This window comes from Pleurodeles waltl, chromosome 12 (genome assembly GCF_031143425.1).
Source record: "Pleurodeles waltl isolate 20211129_DDA chromosome 12, aPleWal1.hap1.20221129, whole genome shotgun sequence".
Taxonomy (NCBI): domain Eukaryota; kingdom Metazoa; phylum Chordata; class Amphibia; order Caudata; family Salamandridae; genus Pleurodeles; species Pleurodeles waltl.
In genome coordinates this window covers 674,503,574-674,524,864 of record NC_090451.1, presented here as the reverse complement: position 1 = coordinate 674,524,864, position 21,291 = coordinate 674,503,574, and the positions used below count along the sequence as shown (strand labels likewise).

Sequence of the window (21,291 nt, the reverse complement as noted above, 5' to 3'; positions counted from 1 at the left end):
CTGCTTGCAGATCTCCTTTGCTTAATCATTTAAAAAGCCAGCAATTCAGCACAGCAAACTCCTAGTCCCCTCTTCATATTATATTCAATATTTGTCTATGGATAATGATTAAAATGCATACTGTATTTCCTTCTAAGACTAGTACCTCAACTCTCTGCATATTCCATTGGATAGCGCTACTGTTGATGTTAAATTGCTTCTCTACACTTGCCCGCGCATCAAAGTGTCCCACTTTCACGTGTTGGAGGGTACCATCTGCTTTCATTTGCCAGTTGACAATATCATACTGGGTAGGGGGGTCGCCATTGTTGTCAAAGTACATTTCCTTCCCAGATTTGTTCTTAAATCTCAGCTTCTTCATGTAGTGGAGGAGCTGTCAGTGAAAATGGAAAACAATTATTTTGGAGGTAGTTTACTGTTAGTACATTTGAACATTCTTTAAACAATATGAGAAACAGAAACCGGTAAGAAGAATGGATCATTGTGGGGGAGTGACAATTGTGAAACAAGAAGGTCTTTTATAGCGGTAATGCTGATATCAGCTGAGAACTAGTTTGCAGCAGAGGACCATGGCCTCTGTATTTATGAAAGATGTGTTCAAAGTTGGTTTTTATTGGTAAATACATGCACTTCAATTCCTGATACTGTAAATCAGCATGAGCCAATCATTTAACTTGCTGTGCTCGCGTGCCAAGTTGTATGCAATTAGTGATAATTTCCAAAGCAACGGCTTCTGCCAACATCCCTAGAAACAAGGGTGAGTGCCAGGGCAATTCAGTGCTTCTATCAACAATAAAACATGCTCTCCAGCTTCTGAGGATTTAAACAAACATTTAACCTAGAACTCAGTTTTTCTGCCTAATTTGTGACGTGTAAGAAGGTCTGGCCTCTGAACACAGAAAGAGGGTGTAAAGTGATGGCATATATAGTCAGCTTACTGAGTGGTTCTCTTGGTAATGATGTAGTCTAATGAGGGTGTAGCGTAGTCGAGAAGGTATTTGGCAGTGGAAGAGCTGCACTCTATCAAAGCTGATGAAGTTTAGTAAAAGATGTGTCATCTGTGGTTATAGGTGTGGCTAAATAGATGGTGGTGCGGCCTACTGAGACAGGCATGAGCAAGTGTTAGCAGTGATGTCTACAGGAGGAATGTTGTTTAGTGGAAGAGGTGTGGTCAGGCAGACTAGGTGTAATGCAGTGCGAGAAGTGTGTTGCAATTATGGAGTTTAGTTATGTGTAGATATGGGGATTTTCCATAATGAAAGGATGTGGACTGTGGAAGTGTATGCATTAATAAAGCATGTAAGATCTAATTTTATTTATATTTATAAATCTATTTTTATTTTTATATCTATTTCTGTTTGTATTTGCATTTGTAGGTTGTGTCCAGAGAGCTGAGGTTACTGAAAGAGCATGGTGGCACTAAGAATTGTTGACAGAAACGTATCTCCTCTACACAAAGATTTATTGCAAATAGACAGGCCTTTAAGTCTTTTCCATACATACCAGTTCCCTGATTGCCTTAATCTTCTGTGGTAGGCTCTCCCAAATTTGAGCCCGGACTACAGAACAGGTTCTGGCATATGTTTTGACTGATCCCCACCTAGAGATAGCCTATTGCCATGAACTAGAGAACCATAGTAATCAACCTGGGTAATAAAGTTGGAATTTCGCTTGCAGATACTTTGGGCTAGTTTGATGATAGACCTGAAAGAGTAGGTGCAAAGTCTTGAACAGGATCCTCTTTGCTGCAGGTCACCAAGGAAGCGCACTCAGAGCTTGATCAGATGGCACATGCCTAGGTAATGTCAGTGTCAACCCTGCAGCTGAATTTTGTATTCTTTGTAAATGGACATGACGTATGCAAGAGGTCCTAAGTAGAGATCATTGCAAGAGTCTAATCTGCTTATGATTGTTGCCTGCAGGAGACTGCCTGATTGCTGTCTGCAGGAGAAAACATGTTTGCTGATATATGGTAATATCTAAATTAATAACCTGAGCAGCAGACAACAGATAGATTTTGGTTTATTTACTTGACTGTTCAGTGGAAGATCCTCAGGGAGATGGTTTAGGGGCAGATCCCAATCCTGCTGGCAAGTTTCAAGCCAGCCATTTTGAGACTGCATTCATGAATTCCTGAAAGCAAACAATCACGATTAATGGACCACATAAGTTGTGCTTCATCATAGTTCATAAATGACAACTCAAAAGAAAGGATTGAGGCCAGTGAGTGAATATAGATGTTAAAGTGTGTGGGGCTATGCAATGAACCCTGTGGCACTGCTTATGTGAAAATCTTGATTTCCAATTGACACCACCCTGCCTCTCACAGTCACAAACTCCAATAAGCCGTTTCAAAGCCAAACTTTGAGCCTCACTTTGAACCTCTATCTTCCTCAGTGTGAAACTTAGCCTCTTGTTGGACAATATGTTGAAAGCGGCACACAGATCTAATAGCACTAGTACTGAGGGGTGGCCTTGGTCTACCAATTTATGTAAATCATCCATCACTGCTACCAATGTTGTTTCAGTGACATTAGTAGTGTGAGATCTACAATGAGTTGGAGCTAGAGTACCACAAGTCTTAAAGGAAGCTATGAGAGTCGCCAATAGTTAAGTCAATTTCCAGGATCAATCATTTTTTAAGAAGTTGGTGACCAAGGCTTAATTCCTTGACTTTAGAACCATTCCTAACTGAATTGATTTGTTGACATATACAGGAGATTGTTATGAAACAAAGCACAACCTTTCTGCTAGATCTTAATTTGAATCAGTGGCCTTATCCATTAATCATACTGTAAGATATTGAGTTATTAGTTGAGGGGGTGGAAACCCCAATACATAATAAACACAATCCTTGCCAGGATGAACCACAAAAGTCACTAAATATACTTTTACTTAACTCCTCAGGAGCTTTGCAGAAAAGAAGTCAGATTTAACTTACAAGCAATATGTAAAGTATTTATGCACCGCCAAACAGTAATAAAAGGAAAACACAACACAAGAAAAATACCAACGCAAGTTAGAAAAATATATTTAAAGTTAGTAAATAAAATGTCATCAAAATGTCAAAATTCCAATCAGACGAACAAGAGACATAGGATTTAAAGTTTTATGTGAAAATAGCCCCAGAATTCACATAGTGTCACTTGTGTGTATCCGGTAGCACTGGACGACCAGGGGAAAGTCAGGAGTTCAGGCCAACCGCAATGGAGTTCAGGTCTGATACAGGGAACAAGTTAGTTTTGCTGAAGAGTTACCTTCTGAAGCCAAGGTGAAGAGTGCCATTTGCGCTGGCAAGTGCTGCACTGAAGAGGCTGTCGGCATAAGGAGCAGGTTTAGAGTCATGGGCAGTCTTTGCCGTAGGAAAAATAACTGGTTCATACGAAAGATTCACATTATCGGTTAATGCAGGCTGTTGGCCTGAAGAGCGGGTCTCACTGGAGCTTCTGATTGTGGATTGTCATTAATAGGCACTATTGGTACAAAAAGCAAGTCCTGCTTGATATTCACATTGGCGGTCATCGCAGGTGGGCAATTCTCAATGCGAAGAGTTCACTTGCAGTCTAGAGTATTTCTGTATCTTCACCTTTTTTCAGGAGGAGTATTAACACTGATGCCAGCCAAGGGCCCAGCACCTGGGAGGCATCACTTGAGGATCAGGACTCACTCCAGCAGAGGCCAGCAGCAGGGCTCGGGCAGGTTCAGGCAGGTCCAGTTGGTGCTAGTCAGCTGGGCAGTTGCAAGGAGACCTCTGGAAGACTGTTGTCTCCCTGTAACTCAAACAGGAGGTCAGCCAACTGACCGTTGAAGTCTCTATGAGTAACCTGAGTTCAAGGCCAGGGGCATCCAATCCTTTCTTCAAAGAGCAGGGCAGTCCTTCTTCTGAAACTTCCACTGGTCCAGGAGTGTTCTGATGAGAGGTTCTTAGCATCACATTTTCATACCAGGTGCCAGCCTTTGTGTGAGGGAATTCCCTTACCTGCCCCCCAAAACTGGTTCTGGTCAGTTCTTCCTCTGGGTTTGCCACCAAACTATCTAGGGTGACAAAGGCAAGGGCAGGTGTGGTGTCATGTTTCTTTGTGAACGCTGCAGGAAGTACTCTTTGAAATGCAATCAGAGCAGGGAACAGCTCCTCCCAAACCATCCTATCAAGAAGACCCTCTACCCGCAAATCTAGAAGTTGGTATAATGTAATAAGATAACACAGTATATAGGAGAGATAATCTAGTGCTTCCCTGACCCCGAGGCTGAAATGTAGGCTGCAATTCATATAAAGGGGTCGGGGTAGGAGTTCCCTGACGCCAGAGGGATCATGGGCCTGAGGATCCATGCGCGGGGCTCAGCACGGCCCCCTGTGTGACCTCAGAAACCATTAAAAAAAATACACATTTTTAAAAAAAATTATTTATTCCTCAGGGCTGACAGATCTGTCCACTTTAGGAGGGTTCAGAGCTAAGGAACAGAGTGATATCCACCTACGATTATCTACATTTACTACATAGGTTTCAAATGGAAGCTTAAAATACAAGTAGCTGGGGCCTTAACTACTGCATTCAATAATTTTAGAGGTCTCTAGATACACTTCAAAAAAGAAATTTGCTGGCCTTTTGCAGTTATGTGACAGCGGTAACACCCAGTGACTTGTCCATTTCTACAACTTGTGGAAGTGATGGAATTGTAGTTATGGAAGACACTTCTAGAGTGTAGTGGGCCAGAAGGATCAGTGACATAATATCAAACACAAAAATGTTGTGACACATAAATATTGTGTCAAAAATATTGATCATAAAAATATTGTTTCCCTATACTTATAAAGCTAAATTAAAAAATATAAAAACACATATCTTTTACCACTAATATTGTTAAAAACATACAAAAATGTTGATTTTCTATATATAGTTTAAAAGAGTAAATCTTAAGTCTTTTAATATATATAATTAATATAATGTAAATAAATACATTTAAGAAGCATTTAATAATATATGTATACTTCATAAACACAAACATAAATACATTGTTTTATGTTTATATATACATATATACCAACACTGTTATCTAAAACCCTTAATATAAAATTATATATATATATATATTTTTTTTAAAAACAATTAAACAATTTACATAATTATTAACATTTTGAGTAATTAATATTAAATTAAAAAAATATTTATTGAACATTTAATAAAATGTCATCACCATACCTCTACAAACCTAGCACCCACAATTAAAATATAATTAAAATAAAAACTATAACACAATTAACATACTAGGTAATCAATAAAATATTTATTAATAAAATAATGATTGGTAGTTATTACTTAAATACTTTTCCACCCTATTCCCCTACAATATTCCCCTACAAACACAGCAACCCGCACCTAATATATAACATAAAATATATAATTACTATACAATATACAAAATTATCTCTTAAATAATTAATAATAAATGAATCATTAATCAGTAATTAATTATTACCTAATCAATCTTCCACCCTATACCCTACAAACCCAACAACCCTCACCTAAAATATAACTTAAATAAATATAATAATTGCACAATTTCCTTAATTATGAATTAAATAATTAATTAAAAAATATATATAAAAGAATTATACTTAATTAACTTCCCACTCTGTACCTATGGAAACCTCACAACCAAACAACAAAAATGATGAATAACTTAAAACTACAAACCATATTTTAAAATATTAACAACAATTAAGCAATCACTATATAATGTATACAATTAAAATATGAACTAAAACACATAAAGATAATTTGCAAAAAATAGTTTTTTACAACTGTATTATTGAAAACGATATTACCAACACAAACATTTTTGAAAACAATATTACTTACCTAAAATAACAATATTTTTGTCAGTTATATTACTGCATCACAATATTTACATGTCACAATATTAAAAACTCCATATTTCTGTAGCTCATTATTTAAAATCCAATATTTTGTCTGAATACCAGGCTAGAAATATGTAAATTGATCGGATTGTGTTTTTGTCATGGATTGGCCCTCTATGTCCAACCTCTCCAGGCCATGGAATGAAATGTTTTTTTGAAGTATAGCAAAAACTGTGGCCACATTACGACATCAAGGCCAACCTACCGCCGTAGCTGCCAGGATCTCAGATCCTGACTGGCTCGTGGAGGTTGTAATCAGTCAGGGCGGGGCTGAACTCAGCGCTGCCCTGCGATTACAACCTTGTTCTCCGTCATCCTTTTCATGGTGATTCAACTGCCATGAAAAGTCTGGTGGAGAACAAGTGTAAGGGATCACAGGGGGGCCTCTGCCCAGCACCCCCAAAATGCACACTGTCTGCTGTGTACATTTTGAGGGTGCTGGTGCCCCCCTGAGCCAGCGACAATCCTGCTGCACCTTTCCCACTGAGATGACCGGTGGAAACAAGGTTTGGTAAGGCAGCTACCCTTTTAATAAAGACCTTCTTGTTGCTGTGGGCCAAAGCATGCCGTTCCCACAAGAAACCACGAGAGTTGGGGAAGAACGAGCTAGAGCAATGCTATTTTCTCAAAAAAGAAAATGGGCTGAGGCAGTAAATGTGAGCTGAAGCATCACTCGTGTAAAGTAAAAAGGTGGGCTGCTGCACCGTGCTCCCTCCCCTGAGCCGATTTCCTGCTTAGGACACTTAAACAGGTGGGCCATCTCACCACCAAACATCTTCTGAGTGGGCATCTTTGCTGCTCGGATTCCACAGCAAGGCAGGCCAGTGCACTACTAATACACCACCTGATGAGAAAGCACTGGTGGAAACATGTATAACAAATACAAATAAAATATGGGCAAAGCACCTCTTGTCAAACATAAATATAACAATTATCACCTGAACATGAATGCAACTTCACTCAATATATAGGAAATGGGGAGGGTGCAGCACCCCAGGAGATAACAGAAAGTGCTCATGTACCCTTCTTGAAAGCCCTGGAATGGTTGGGCAGGAAACGCAAACTAGGAAATGAGGTAGAACAGGAGGTGTGTTATGGGCGTATTTCTCCACATGGTATGGAAAGTGGGAAAGAGCTTTGAAATGAGTGATTAGTTGGTGGTTATGCTGGCACATTTCTCATGTAGGTAGGAATGGGACGAGTAAGATGAAGAGGAGGAACTGGAGTAGGAGGAGGAAAGCACAGAAAAAACCCAAGAATATTTGTGATTGTGGAAAAAGAAATACTATGAGTATAACTATGTCCACCTTACACAAAAGCAACTTTAGTCTCTCAACAACTAATTTGCTGCAAGAGTACCAGATACTTTAATAGCTTTTGGATTCTCATCACAAATAGCTAGTCAATGAGACGCAGCAATGTAGTAATGTTACCAAATCACTCGCTGTGTGAGGCAGCTGGCTGACTATGAACAATTGCTTTCAACATTTAAGAAAATGTTTTTTCACCAGATGACTCCATGATACCGATGTCAATCCCCATGTTGAGACAATATATCTCTGTGCATTCATTTAACACTCGCAAAGATAGATTAGTTGGGGCATCCAATGTTATTTGGCCATTGCAAGGGTCTATATAAAAAATCATTGCTAGTCAAATTCCTTTAAACCTCTGACATAATTGCATTTAGTAGACATCTCACCTGCCATGGCTGAAATGTTTTTAGCTCTGCACACATCCTGTTCAGAAAGGGCCCATTCCCTGGCACACAGGAGACCATCTCTCGCAGGGCATACGCAACGGAGTAAGCTGCCATATAAACACTGTAATTGATTCTTATATCTGGGTCTTGAATATCTGGATTAGTGATCTTTTCCAGGTCCTCTTTACCAGAACACATAGCACCTATGCCTTGATTTGCACTTGTCAAAGTCTGATTATTATCTGAGCTTGGCCATTGGCATCCGAAAGCTATCTCCCAAATGGGTTTAGCAAACATGTCTTTTGGAGAATGAGAAGGGCGAATCTGAAGGAGGAACTCTCTGAATCCGGTCATCTCACCTTTGTGCATGGCCAACCCCACGGTGCCACTCAACAGGACAGAAAATGATTTGCTGACTAAAAAAGGTGAAAATGACCAACTGTCTACAGCAATCCACACTGTACCAATTTTGTTTACTTCTGCAAGCCCCCGAAATACTGGGACTATGTAAGGCTCAGAGCCAAAGACGATGACAACTTTAGCAGTAGACATCTTCACTAACTCAACAATTACTTTGATCCTTGTAAGTGAAGAAACAACTGGGATGACTTCATGGAAAGCAATGCAGATTCCATACTTTAGGAGCTCTTTCTTCATAAATTGAGAACCAATTTCCCCATAATCATTATTTGTGGAAAGCAGACCCACCCAAGTCCAACCAAAGTTCATTACAAGCTGAGCAATCACCATGGCCACAGCTTCATCGGAAGGGACTGTACGGAGAAATGATGGAAATTCAAGCTTGTCCTTGAGCAGAGGACTAGAGGCAAGATAGCTAATCTGAAATGATACAATGCATTTGAATAAAACATTTCTCTTTTAGCTGTAAAAAGAAAATGATTAAAAAGGGGTAGACCGCTTTTCGAAAACCTTGATTAATTTAGTTGTTTTTCTCCAGGGAAGAAACTGGACCACTAAAGAAATTAGAAAGAAATGTACATTGCATGCATGGAAAATATTTTTAGGCCATTACGTGACAGTTAAACTAATTAAATATTTGTTCAACTCATTTGTGGAGAAAGGTGAATATTATTGCTACTAATATTACCACGGTACAACCAAATAACACATGTAGTTTAACACCAATTTCAACTTTCAGTATGTCTCAGCAGAGATATGTTTTTTTATTATGCATATAATTAAAGCTCAGCTTACAAATGTATCCAGAGATTGGACATTTATCTCTAAACCAGCCCTGGTCCCTTAGGACAGAAAGTGATTTGAGTGTGTATGTAATTCAGTAAACCTCTTCAAGAGACTAAGTAAAAAGATTGTACGAAGGGCTAAGGGTTGGGAGTGACCTATCCATCCAATAGTCAAGCACCTTCAGAGCGCTGAAATTAAAATTCGTCTTTGCCTACTATGGGTGACTATCAATGGAAAATCTGCCTCTGGTGGAATTGGCTGTAGACTGAGTTCTCCTCCTACCTGTCAAGTACACTTTCGACAGATCAATCACTAACATGATATAGTCGTCAATGAATCGAATAAGATATGATTCTCGGTTCTTACACTCAGATGGTCCCTCTAGAATGATTCCCTTAGTTGAATAACCAAGAGATTAGGATATAAACTACATAGTTCATCCTTTCCTCTTTCAATAAGTGGCTATCCATTTAAGGAATGTGGAATCTTAGTGTAACCTTCATATGGTCCGACCGCCACATTACAAGGTTGGTGGGTGGACCCACCAACTGACCCCCATCTCTGAAAGGATCAAAGATCCCGACAGGGTGACGACGGTCTTGGTTGTAATCAGTCAGGGCAGCGCTTGCTGATTACAACCTTGTTCACTCCCAGCCGTTTCATGGCGGTTACACCACCATGAAAAGGATGGCAGAGACCAAGTGCAGGGGTCCTCCTGCCCAGCACCCTTAAAATGTGCACTGTCTGCAGTGCAAGCAATGCGCATTTCAAAGGTGCTGGTACTGGTGCAGCCTGTATGCGGCAGCACTGCTGCCAGCTCAGTTATGAACTGGGAACAATGATGCTGCACCTTTCCAACTGGGCCGAGGTTCCCGCTGGTCAGCTGAGTGGGAAAGTCGTTATGGGCCCGGTGAGAAGACCTCCATGTCCGTGGCGGTCTTCCCACCACAGGGCTGGCAGACCGATGGTCGGGCCACCAGCCTCGTAATGAGGCCCTCACTGTTTTTAGTGTACTACAGGTCATACTTTGAAGAAAATGTTACCTATCTTCAGTAACAACATTTCTTGTGGATAAATAATCCTCCTGCAGATAGCTCACTTTATGAATATTCCTTTCAGGCTAGAGATTAAACAAACTTAGTCCATTGACCTAAGTATATTTATTTACTATCTGGGTTCCCGGCCGCCAAGAAGACATTTCAGACATCATTAGGAAGACAAAATGACTCTAACTGGCACTGTTCAGTCTCTACATTCACCAACATAGCATTTTGGCATTAGTACAGTGGACCTGATCATCTGGCTACATGAGCAGATCCACCTTCTAAGGGAGAGGAAAAGGTAGCCAAAAGTGGAGTGCCAACATTTTGCCATAGCATATCCTCCTCGCCTAGACTGGAGTGACCAGAATCACCTATTCTAGATCCTCCCACACCTTCAATAGGACAGAAGCAGACTCAGAGGAAAAGGGCTCCTCAGACCCAAAGACCAATTGAAGTTACTCATATCCTCCAGGAAACAATTCAGACGGAAGTGTATGGCACAAAACAGAAAACAAATTCTGCGATGAGCCATTGCGAAGGATCCTTGAATGAAAACCTCGAACTGAAGAGCATTGCCTCTATCATTTCAGGGTGCAGATCCAGCTCTTGGTCCTCCACCTAGGGGTGACTGACAGCTCTGCCATCACTTTGAAGGACCCTTGAAAGTGACCTGCTAGTGGGAAAATGTCCTGTCACTGTGACCAGTTCCTCTGGTTATTCACATCCCAACACAGGGTAGATCGATCTACACCAACCTTCCAGTTGACGCAACAATGGTGGTGGTGTTTTCTAACACATTTCTGATGATGCTGCCTAAGATGGAAGGGAAAAGGGACTTCAGGATAAGGAGAGCCACGTGCATCTAAAACAGATGTACATGGAGGCACTGCCTCGACATGGACCAAAAGTCCCAAACCATCATATTGTCCAGATGAGTCCCTAGACCAGCAAGGAGGCATCCATGATCTCTGTGTGTGAGCCACTAGTGGCCTGAATAGGCAACCCTGTAAAAGGTCACAGTGGTGCAGCCAAGAGTGCAGCAGCAGAGCCAAGACTCTTAACTGGTGTCCCTGCCATTTCCTGCTCTGAATCCACTCAGCCACCATCTGGAGTGAGATAGCAAATGTATCCACTAAGGCTATGGGCGTAACAGGTGAAACTCAGAATTCTTAACCTGCCACAGTCTTGATGAAAAAGCCATTCTCTGACCCTGGGAGCAATGGCTTGGATGTCACAAAATAGATGCTGAACTGAGGCTTTGATTTGGTGGATATCTGTTATGCTATGGCAACCTGCTTGAATGCATCCCACTGGCTTTCCATGGGATGTCTAGGCTGGATATACGGAGATACCAGGTGACCCAGAACAGCTATTCTGTTAAAAGGCCAACCACACCTTGGAATCCTTCAAGGACAGTAGGGTTCCAGCTCACTCTTTAGGTGTGGTCTCCCTGGTATACCAGATTCACCAACATTATTGGAAGGTTCAAGTGTATTCTAGGGCTGTGCAGCCCAGACAATTAGCCTTCTCAGCTCATCTAGATGCCATAGCAAACATATTGCTCCTTTTGTTGCTTGGATGGATCTAGGAGGTATCACCAAGAGCAGCAGAATCAGTCCCAAACTTCCTCTGCAGGCTCTGTCTCAAAACACCCTTCTGACACAGGCCTTATAACATCATATTATAGTGGGGGGAGGGTCTTCAATTGTGTTACTCAATGGAAGTTGATCATGATGGACCCGTGCATGATTTGCCAAAGCTGTTACCTTCCTTTCTTATCCTCCACACCAGGCCACCTACTTTCTACAGACTATGCTTGTCAGCGTGTGGCTCAGTCTTGGAGGTGGAAGTCCTTGCTTTGCCGATAAAAGGGGCAAAGGAAGAGGTGGGTCCGGAAGAGAGGGGCACTGGTTTCATCACACCTATGTATTCTTTCTTTGATGGGGATTGACAGAGTCCCCAGGGCTGCATTGTAGGAAAGGTAAAACTCTATTACCAGTTCATTGGTGTGATGAGCTACACATCCCTAGGCTTTTTAATACACTACAAAAGAATTATTGAAAGTATTAATTTACTCTTGGCTTAGCAGAACTGAGTTACTTTGCCAAAATTGTGGTACATTATAGCTTTAACATAAGTCAAAGGGGGTCCTATTTACAGAAACGGTTACCATTTTCTAATAAAAGCCATCCTAAATATTCTAAATAAGCCAGCCAGTTGATCTGTTCTATTGTTACATGTTTCAGTTATTTTTCATCCATGTTGTCAATGACATGTGAACGCCATGACATCTGAATGTGGCAGCTACTGCAAGATGTGAATGCAGAAACCAGAAGGGCCCCACATATTATATGCACTATAACTTAACCTCGCCTCAGCTTCCTCCTTTCTTGCAGCCTGCAATGGAGGATCAGATGATTCCAATTGATGTAATTTCCAAAGCCAACAGGATTGTGACTGCCTCCCCAAAAAATATGCTGTGTGAGGTTAAGGGGAATGTCATAGGGAAGAACAGAAATGCTTTCATGACTCTGGGAAGGTCTGGTTGTGCAGATAGTAACCTCTTCCAGTCCTGCTGCTCATGTTGCAGTTCCACTAGAATACAGTGGCTTGCTAGTGAAGGTGCCTGCTCCCACATTCACTAATGATCTCAACCTAGGAGTTAGGGGCTCATTGTAAAGTTGGGTTGGAAGCCGGCCTTGCTAGGTCAACAAAAGCTAAAGCTTCTACTCCCCTGGAAGATGACCTCCTGCCTTTTTGTTGATCGCCAGGGGAGGCGGCTAAGAGGGGTTACAGGTAAAATAATCAACAGCCCACCTATCTGAACCTAGCAATAGAAAGCTTTGCTTTATTTTACTAATTTCTTTAACTCACAGAGATAGGTAAGTTAGACTCATGGAAATATGAAAAAGAAAGAAAAACACTTAATAAAAAGAATAAGGACATTCAAATTCTATTGCTGATAGAGCGTGCATGAGATGGTAGTTGCCATCATAATAAGATCTTTACATGAAAAGCAACAGAAAATGAGAGGATCCTGTTTGCATTTAAAACAAATAACAAAGAGCATGCAAATATAATAAAATAACATATTGAAGTTTTGGAACTTGATTATTTCTGATATTGAATTGCAGGATATTTTCACATTTTATCCCACCTTTACTTATCAGCAAAGTACAAATCTTTAAAATAATTTAATGAAATCACACGTGTTACAAAAAGTAAACTGTGCAAAGTTTGACTACCGATAACACTAGTATGTTTCCATGTATGAACTGCATACACGTCAGCACAGTATAACAGCCACATTATAGAGTAGGAACAATTGTTACATGTGACTCCACTTTTTATGTAGACATGGTAAGATGCTCCCTTGGCTTCTTATATGTTGAGAAAATGGAAAGGAAAATCAAAACATGAACTAGAAAACATTGCAAGCAATATACACGTAAACAATACTAAATCACCGGTGAACAATCTTTTTAAGTTAGGGAAACACAATTTAAATCAATTTTGATTTCAAGTTCTAAAATAACCCTGACAATCAAAAACGGTAAAGATGCTAAGTAATGGCTCTCTTATGCCACAAACAGAACAAACATCTCTCACAATCTGTTGTGGTTGATCTTTTACAAGAGGTGTTATTACAATACATTGTTTTGTAAAGGCGAAATTGTGTACATTTCGTTTTTCAGTAAAGATGTGTTCCTCCTTTGTTTTGATAGATTATGACAAGTAATTGGAAAAGTTCAGGATATGTAGGATGAACACTTCTAAAGAAGGGTTGACTTTCAGACCCCAAATGCACTGTAAAAGTAATTCTGTGAGACATCCGCATCCTATTCTGATAGGACAGTTCATGCACTAGGACCTAATTAAGAAATATTTACATGTAGTACATGAACAGCAACAACAAACTAATATAAAGGCTATGAAGGTAAAATTAAGATAAGTGAATGCATAACTCCCAAGACAATTACTAAAAAACTATAAAATGTGGCAATGAAAATGGCACATACATGAAGTAAATCTGGCATGAGGATTGAGAGTTATTTAAAAACAATTTGAGATAGCATTCTGAAGAACTAAAAATAATCTGAACAATGTCTGACTGGAGACATAAAAAATTGAGATATAAAAAATTCCCACTGGGGGCAGAGGTACTCTGTCTTTCGTTCTCAAATAAAGCAATGTCTGCAAATGAATTTGCATAAAAGAAACTAGTTTTTAGAAAAATGGTTGTGTCCTTCAACAGTAATTATTCACTTCTTCTATTTGACTCCCCAATCTACAGGCTGTTAAAACTCATAAATGGCATACGCCAGCATTAGGGGTGTAAAGCGCTGGACTTCACCAACTTTTAAAGCTTTTTTAATTCATCAATTAACACAAAGTTCTTAAGATATTACGAATGTGGTTGAAAAGTCTTACCAAATCTCAAAAAACACAAGCAGAAATTTACCCACATATGAAACTGTGCGATGACTAGTTTGATAACTTTGCAAAGCTGCAAAGATTGTATTTTTGCAGTCACTCTTCATCAGCATCTGAAATTATTTCAGATAATTTTGTGATTTTGAGCTATCATTAAACTCACCTGTGGATATCTGTAGAGGCCCAAGAGCCTGGCCATTGGAATTGTAGGGCCTGATGAAGCATCTCCAAGAAAGGCAGCCAGTGGAGCTGAGCTTTGGCATCGATAGTTCAGGATGGACACCGGCTGCCCAGTCAGCATCCACAGGGTACCCTGCAAAGCCTTGGGTAGAGACAGGCATGTGTCAAAGATCACAAATCCAAGGGTCATGTTTGGTAGGATCAGTTGCTCACGGTTTATTTCAGCGATGGTGAAAGCCAAGGCTTCAACCCAAACCAAACTTGCTAAATAAAATCTGCAGAAAACAATGAAAGATTCAGAACCATTAATTTAATGAATTCAATATAGTCCTAAACCATGTTACCTGGCAGCTTCTTCCCTGCACCACATGTCTGTGCTACAGGACAGCCAGACGACCATCCAGTATTAAACAGTTTAAAAGCAATAGCTGGAAGGTGTGCTGGGAAATCCTAAGCTGCATTGTGGGAAATCCTAAACTGTATTTCAAGGAATCAGTGAAGAGAAACAAAAGATATAGCTCAAGTAGCAGCAGCTCCTTAGCGTGATCATGCAGGTGGGTGGACACACGCGCACTCAAAACGCACGCATATACACATGCTTTATGTGCATGGACAACACAGGAAACTGAATCTCAAGCTACCACTTAAGATTTATTTCTATTAGTTTACATTCATATTTTATCCTTCTAGAATTGTTGCATAACATGCAGCATATTTAGAAAAAGTTGCAAGGATTACTTTTGAATACAGTTATTCCCTACATGCTGCCATGGGGAATGCTTTGGTGAAGTTGTGCTTCCTCCTATTAAATATTCACTCATACAACTACAGCATATAGATTCATTTTACAACATATACCAAAAGGTACAGATGTTTGCACAGGTGACTTACTACACACCACCGCCCCTGCTTTGGGTATACAACCAATAGTGAGGTAAGCAGCAGAGATGGGTCTCTTTATTTAATAACTCTCTCTTGATTCTATCCATTTAGTAACTCTCACAGTAAACTCGAAGCACCAGAATAATAATCTGTGTAATTGTTCACTCTCTAAAAATTGTTTATTCATTTGTAATTGTGTAACACAACATAGTGATGATCTTCAATGTGACTATAGCTAGGACAGTTCATTAGGTCAGAGGTACAAGACCCTCCTATATTGCATTTTGCCTGGTGGCACAGCGCAACAAGTGTCCCACAACAGGCGGGGGGTAAAGTGCAAAGTATTGAAGATGAGTTAGAGGAATGGGACAAAACATGCTGCAAGCATCAAGACTGAGTGGAGATCTTGCCTTGGATGATGATGTGGTACGAGAGCGTACGCTGATGTTACGTGGTTGTCCTAGCAGACACCATACAACCTTATACAGTGGTGGGGAAAGATATGTTTGTGAGGTTGTTAGCTTATAAATTGTCTACAGTTAAAAAATGGAACATCTCATCAGTAGCATATTATGAAAATAAGACTGCAGTGGTAAGAATACAGGTAGGGGTGGAGTTTCAAGGGAGGCTGTGGTGGGGATCACACGATCTCAATGCAGCAAGACAAGTTGTGGTGCTATCTTAAATGCTGAAAAGTGAGAGGGTTTAGGAACGTTTATTAAAGTTGTCAAAGACAGATTGGGTTTACTTGAAGGTTTCGAACACTGCATTTTACTTAAAAAGATGCAGGCCTTGTGTACAAAGTGTAGCATACACCGAATTTGATGGAGAAACATTTGAACATCGGAGTAATGGAGGAAATTAAACTTTTTAAATGCTTAGCCCCAGTTGTTCTAACATTCAAGGCCACAAAGGTATTAGGATTTGTGTTTATTTATAATATTAAATTAAATTCATAGCTAGGTTCGGGTGAAATTTATATTACACTGTTGTATTCTTTCGTATTTTTTTGTGATTTGACATGCTTGTTACATGAAAATCTAAAAATATGCTATTATGTCACGTTTTGTAATTTTTTCCCCGTTTATGGCAAAACTTTAAGTTGAGAGCACTGATACAACATTAATTACCACAACAAGAGCAACTGCTGTTTGTGTTGCTTGTGTTTTTGCACCATCTTTCTGTAGCCTGCAGTGCGACCTCATGTCCAAAACGGACACGAGGACATATTTTACTCCAAAATATATGGCCAAAAGCTGGTTTTGAGTTTCAAGTAACAATGCATGATTTTCCATATTTTTTTCCACAACCACGCCTAACTATGTAAAAAGCAAATTACGCAAATGTTAAACATTCTTAATCATAGCATCTCGGTTTACGTAATCCTCTTCCCAATACTGGGGCAGAGTTAAAAGCATTCACTGTGCTTGAATCTCCCCCCCCCCCCAGTATTATCGAGGGTTATTATGTTCACAAGCGCACCACTGGGCAGTAATTCAGGGTGTCGCGAAGAGAGTACTGTTGGCATTCAGAGTATCATGTGCTTTTGAGGTGATACTGTGGTGCATGGCGGATGTGAGGAAAGGGTCTGAAAAGGTATTGGAGAGGTTTCTATTAAAGGGTCTTACACTTAACAAAGGGAAGTGTGGATATGGGGTACCCTGGTCATGTAATTGCCCCCTCTGGACTGGCATGGGGAAGAGTGCCTACTATCAAGATGATGAGAAGCTGATGGCATTGTGGAGCATCGTGACGGGGGGCACATCAGGTGTGAGGCCGGTGATGACAGGAGGAGGGGGAGTGACCAGAATGTAATGTTTGGTGATTGTCTGGGTTGATCATTCAGAGATGCTGAAAGTGAAGGAGTTGCTTAGGCAAAGACCATTAGGTTGAGTCAGAATCATTGTGTTGGGAAAACTATGTGTCACTGATTTCTGGGTGCAGTGTAATCACTTTGATGGGGTGACTCATGGAATTCCCTGCCTAGTCTTGTGTGCATTAGTCTGACATGCTCTGTTGATCTTTCACGACCGCTCCATCCTGTACCTATATCAGTCTGATACCTTATATATCGTTTTACTGGTGCCTCTTTCCAGCCTGTTCTTTTCTGCAACAGCATTGTAACTATTAACTTGGTTTTAGTGCGAGGATAGCTTTATGATCTTTTCTATATAGTTACTCTTCCCTTTCTTTACCAGTTGCATGTGTTGTGCTTTCAGGATTATTGCTTGTCATGCAGAATGTGTAGAAAGAGTTGAAATAATTCTCTTTAGTGGTAATTATTCCTAGCGCCCACCCTGAGGGGTGCCAAGGATGTACTGTGCTTTCACTAAATAACTTCTTACACAACTGCTACGTGTGCATTGAGGTTCTAATATTTACACTGTACACACAAAACAGGCGCACAGAAGACAACAGTAGTGGAAGGTTGAGACATGGACAGAACAGGCAGAGCACATGCAGTAGCACCCCCACCACACACACACAAACATACTCAGGCAGTCTCACACACACACTCACCCACACACACACACACACTCACCCACAATATACAGGTTCAGCAAAGCCAGCAGCAGATCAAGCACACATGCTGTACTGGGAGATCAGGAATAACAGCCCTGCAAGCTTCCCTTACATACACAACAGGTACTGTTGAGGCCGCAGCACTGCAGGCTCCCTCAAACACTGTAGCATGTTTTGTGATATGTGTTAGAAGTGTGGTCTTGCCTAATGATCTATCAATGCGCTTTGCAGTTAGTAGATCTTTCTAGCCTCCTTCAGGCCCTAATGCATCTGTTCAAGGCGCGCAGATGGTCTTACGTGTTGCATTTTGTGAAGGTTGGTGATTCAGTGAATGAGGGTATCACATTGATGAAACTGTATGACGCTGGGAAAATGGCACCAATCAGAGCATCCCCATCCAGCTGGTAGCCAGTCAGCTGGTGGCTCCTCAGGGTGCATCCGGCGGCTTCAGCAACGTGTCCGGCGGCAGGCATGAACAGAAGCAGCAGAAGAGATGAGAACTTCATGGCCGAGAAGTATCTGTGGAGGAGACCTTCTCTTCAGAAGAATGGCCTGTCAGTCTCTCCAGGCTGGCTCCCTGCCCGGCACAGGAACAGGCCTGGAATCCATGCTGCAAGATGGACCTGTAAGGTGAAAGATGGACACTGATGCATAAAGGGAGCTGCTCCTGGTGTGTTAAAACACCTGTCAATTACCTCTTGTGTTGCTTCTTCCTATAAAGGGCCATAGGTACAAATGGTCACAACTTCATAAAAAATTCCAACTTGACCTTTCCCAGGGAATGTTGATTTCCTCTTGCTCCTAACCCGAAGATCATTGCAGGCAGTATGTGTTCCTAGTGTTGGAAAATGTGTGGAATTTCTTTCTTTACACAGACTTTTGGATTTGCAGTGCAATGGTCTCCTATGGCTAAACTGTTTGAACCCATATTATGGTTTGCAGGTAACATTAAATTGAGCACTACTAGTAACACCTGTTATAGCACTTAGAAATAACACAAGATTAATGAAATGCTCCATAAAACAAGTTATGATTATTATCATTAATGATGGAAATAAATAATGATGGGATAATACTACTACTACTACTAATAATAAAAATCATATAAAAATGATACGCCTGATAGTAGAGGAAGTAGTAGTGATACAGGCATGCGCGTGTATAAGGCGAGGTGCACTGCAGCCTTAAGTAATCCGCTTGTGGGAGTGCCCAGTAAACTGAAAACAGGGCTGAAAATGGCCTTTCTTCAGTGTTTGTGAGCGCACCAGCGCCACAAATTAGTTTTTTCCTGGAACCATTCTTGTGACTTTCAAAGTTGACTGCACCACTCTCCTGTGAACCTTCCAGGCATAAATTTAGGTGTGAAAATAAGTGAGAGAAATGCATTGCAAAATGTTTGTGAATACTCAGGAAATTACAACTGTTTGGTTGTTGACCACGTTTGCAAAGGATCCCCCACCCCCTGCTCCGACACTCATAAGGACATGCCTCTGACACGGACACGCCTCCAACACGCTTACGCACATGCCTCTGACACTCCTATGGACACATCTCTGACACTCCTAGGGACACGCCTCTGACACTCCTAGGGACACGCCTCTGACACTCCTAGGGACACATCTATGACACTCCTAGGAACACGCCTCTGACACTCCTATGGACATGCTTTTGACACTCACATGGACACGCCTCTGACACTCCTATGGACACATCTCTGACACTCCTATGGACACTATGTACATGCCTCTGACACTCCTATGGACATGCCTCCGACACTCCTATGGACATGCCTCTGACACTCCTATGCACACACCTCCGACACTCCTACGGAAACGCCTTTGACACTCACATGGACACGCCCCTGACACTCCTATGGATACATCTCTGACACTCCTAGGGACACGCCTCAGACACTCCTATGGACACAATGTACATGCCTCTGACACTCCTATGGACACGCCTCTGACACTCCTATGCACACACCTCCGACACTCCTATGGACACGCCTCTGACACTCACATGGACAAGCCCTCTAGTTAAACTTAGTGTGATTCTGCATTGTTAGAGCAGCCATCAGTATGTGCACTCTTCACGTGTAAGTTACATGAAGTGACATCTGTTTCAGACATGCACAAGTTGTGACCCTCTGTAAACTGACTCTAGATTAACACCTGGAAACTTTCTGAAATGGCACCACTGAACACATAGCAGATGAAGACTTCTAGACCCACGTCAGTGCTTACCCTTGACAAAGAATTTGGTCCCAGATCAGAAAGAAAGTCAGAAATTAATTGATTGCAGCGTGGAACCTACTTTTCAGGGGATTGTCCAACTTTCTTGGATTTTCATCCCTGAAATCTGTGACTGTGGTAGCATCCGAGGAGGACTCACGTCATTCAAAGATATATATTTGTCCATGCAGCAAATGAACATTTTTAAGTGTACATACAGATGTAACTCATGATTGCATTTGCAATGAATAACTCCAGAGAAAAAACACCCTTTCACATGGAAAAAGCATACTCCCTTACAGCTCTATCAATGCTGGGGATGGATACAGTGTCAATATATTGGAATTCAAAACACTATTCTGACATCAACATTGCACCCTAAATGTTATCTATGAAAATATTGTCCATTGGTTGTACATTTTCTATTATTAACGCCAATAGGGCGATATTTTTGCAAATTAGAACAATACATTTTTTTCATACGATATAAGGCAATAATATCCTAATAGCACACGTCGAGGATATTCCTTCTTCTTTCTAAGACTGTGCACATACGTGCTCGTGCTTTTAACAGGAGTAAGTCTGCCAATTTCCCGGGTGCAAAACTACTTGGAAAATGTTTGTAGAAACTTACCAACTTGTGATTAGTTTCTTACAAACTTCAGCGGGGACACACATGCACAAATAGCAGTGGAAAAACGGTACCTGTACATTTACCGCTTCTCTTTAAATTCGCAACTATTTCCGCTGTTTAGAAATCCTTTTTTCGAGGTACAATTCATGGAAATGTTTGGGAGCCAGAGATCGCTCTGTGTACTCTTGGAAATCATAGCACTTCACCGGGTGGATTTGTCACCATGGAAAATCCATGATTATTTAGTTTAAAAGTATAACTTGTACATTATCCTTTCACAATGTTTTCTCCAGAGGGAAAATCAGTTTTCTGCCTTGAGAAATGACTTCTATAACAAGCAAATTAATGTTGTGCTTTTGGCAATTGTGGTTTCTGCCTCACAAGAAATAACCTGGAATAAGCACCTAGTTTAGAGTTAGTTCCGGATATCCCGTCTGCCTTATTTCAAGTGCCTTAGGGTGTAATAGACTTGTAATACGGGGGGTGGGATAACCATGTTTGTGACCAAGTAACCCATCCGCCAATCTCTAAATCAG

At 40.9% G+C, this 21,291-nt stretch overlaps 1 protein-coding gene across 1 annotated transcript in view; it reads right to left on the bottom strand.

Moving 5' to 3' along the window:
- The window catches only part of LOC138267182 (extracellular calcium-sensing receptor-like), a 31,225-nt gene extending 12,829 nt beyond the window's left edge, over positions 1-18,396 (bottom strand). The window contains exons 1-5 of the mRNA XM_069216031.1: positions 18,188-18,396; positions 14,469-14,760; positions 9,111-9,222; positions 7,623-8,395; positions 146-373 (exon numbers count right to left, since the gene is read on the bottom strand). Coding sequence (XP_069072132.1) covers positions 146-373; positions 7,623-8,395; positions 9,111-9,222; positions 14,469-14,760; positions 18,188-18,396 — 1,614 coding nt within the window. The remainder of the gene's footprint in view (positions 1-145; positions 374-7,622; positions 8,396-9,110; positions 9,223-14,468; positions 14,761-18,187) is intronic.
- Between the last annotated feature and the right edge of the window lie 2,895 nt (positions 18,397-21,291).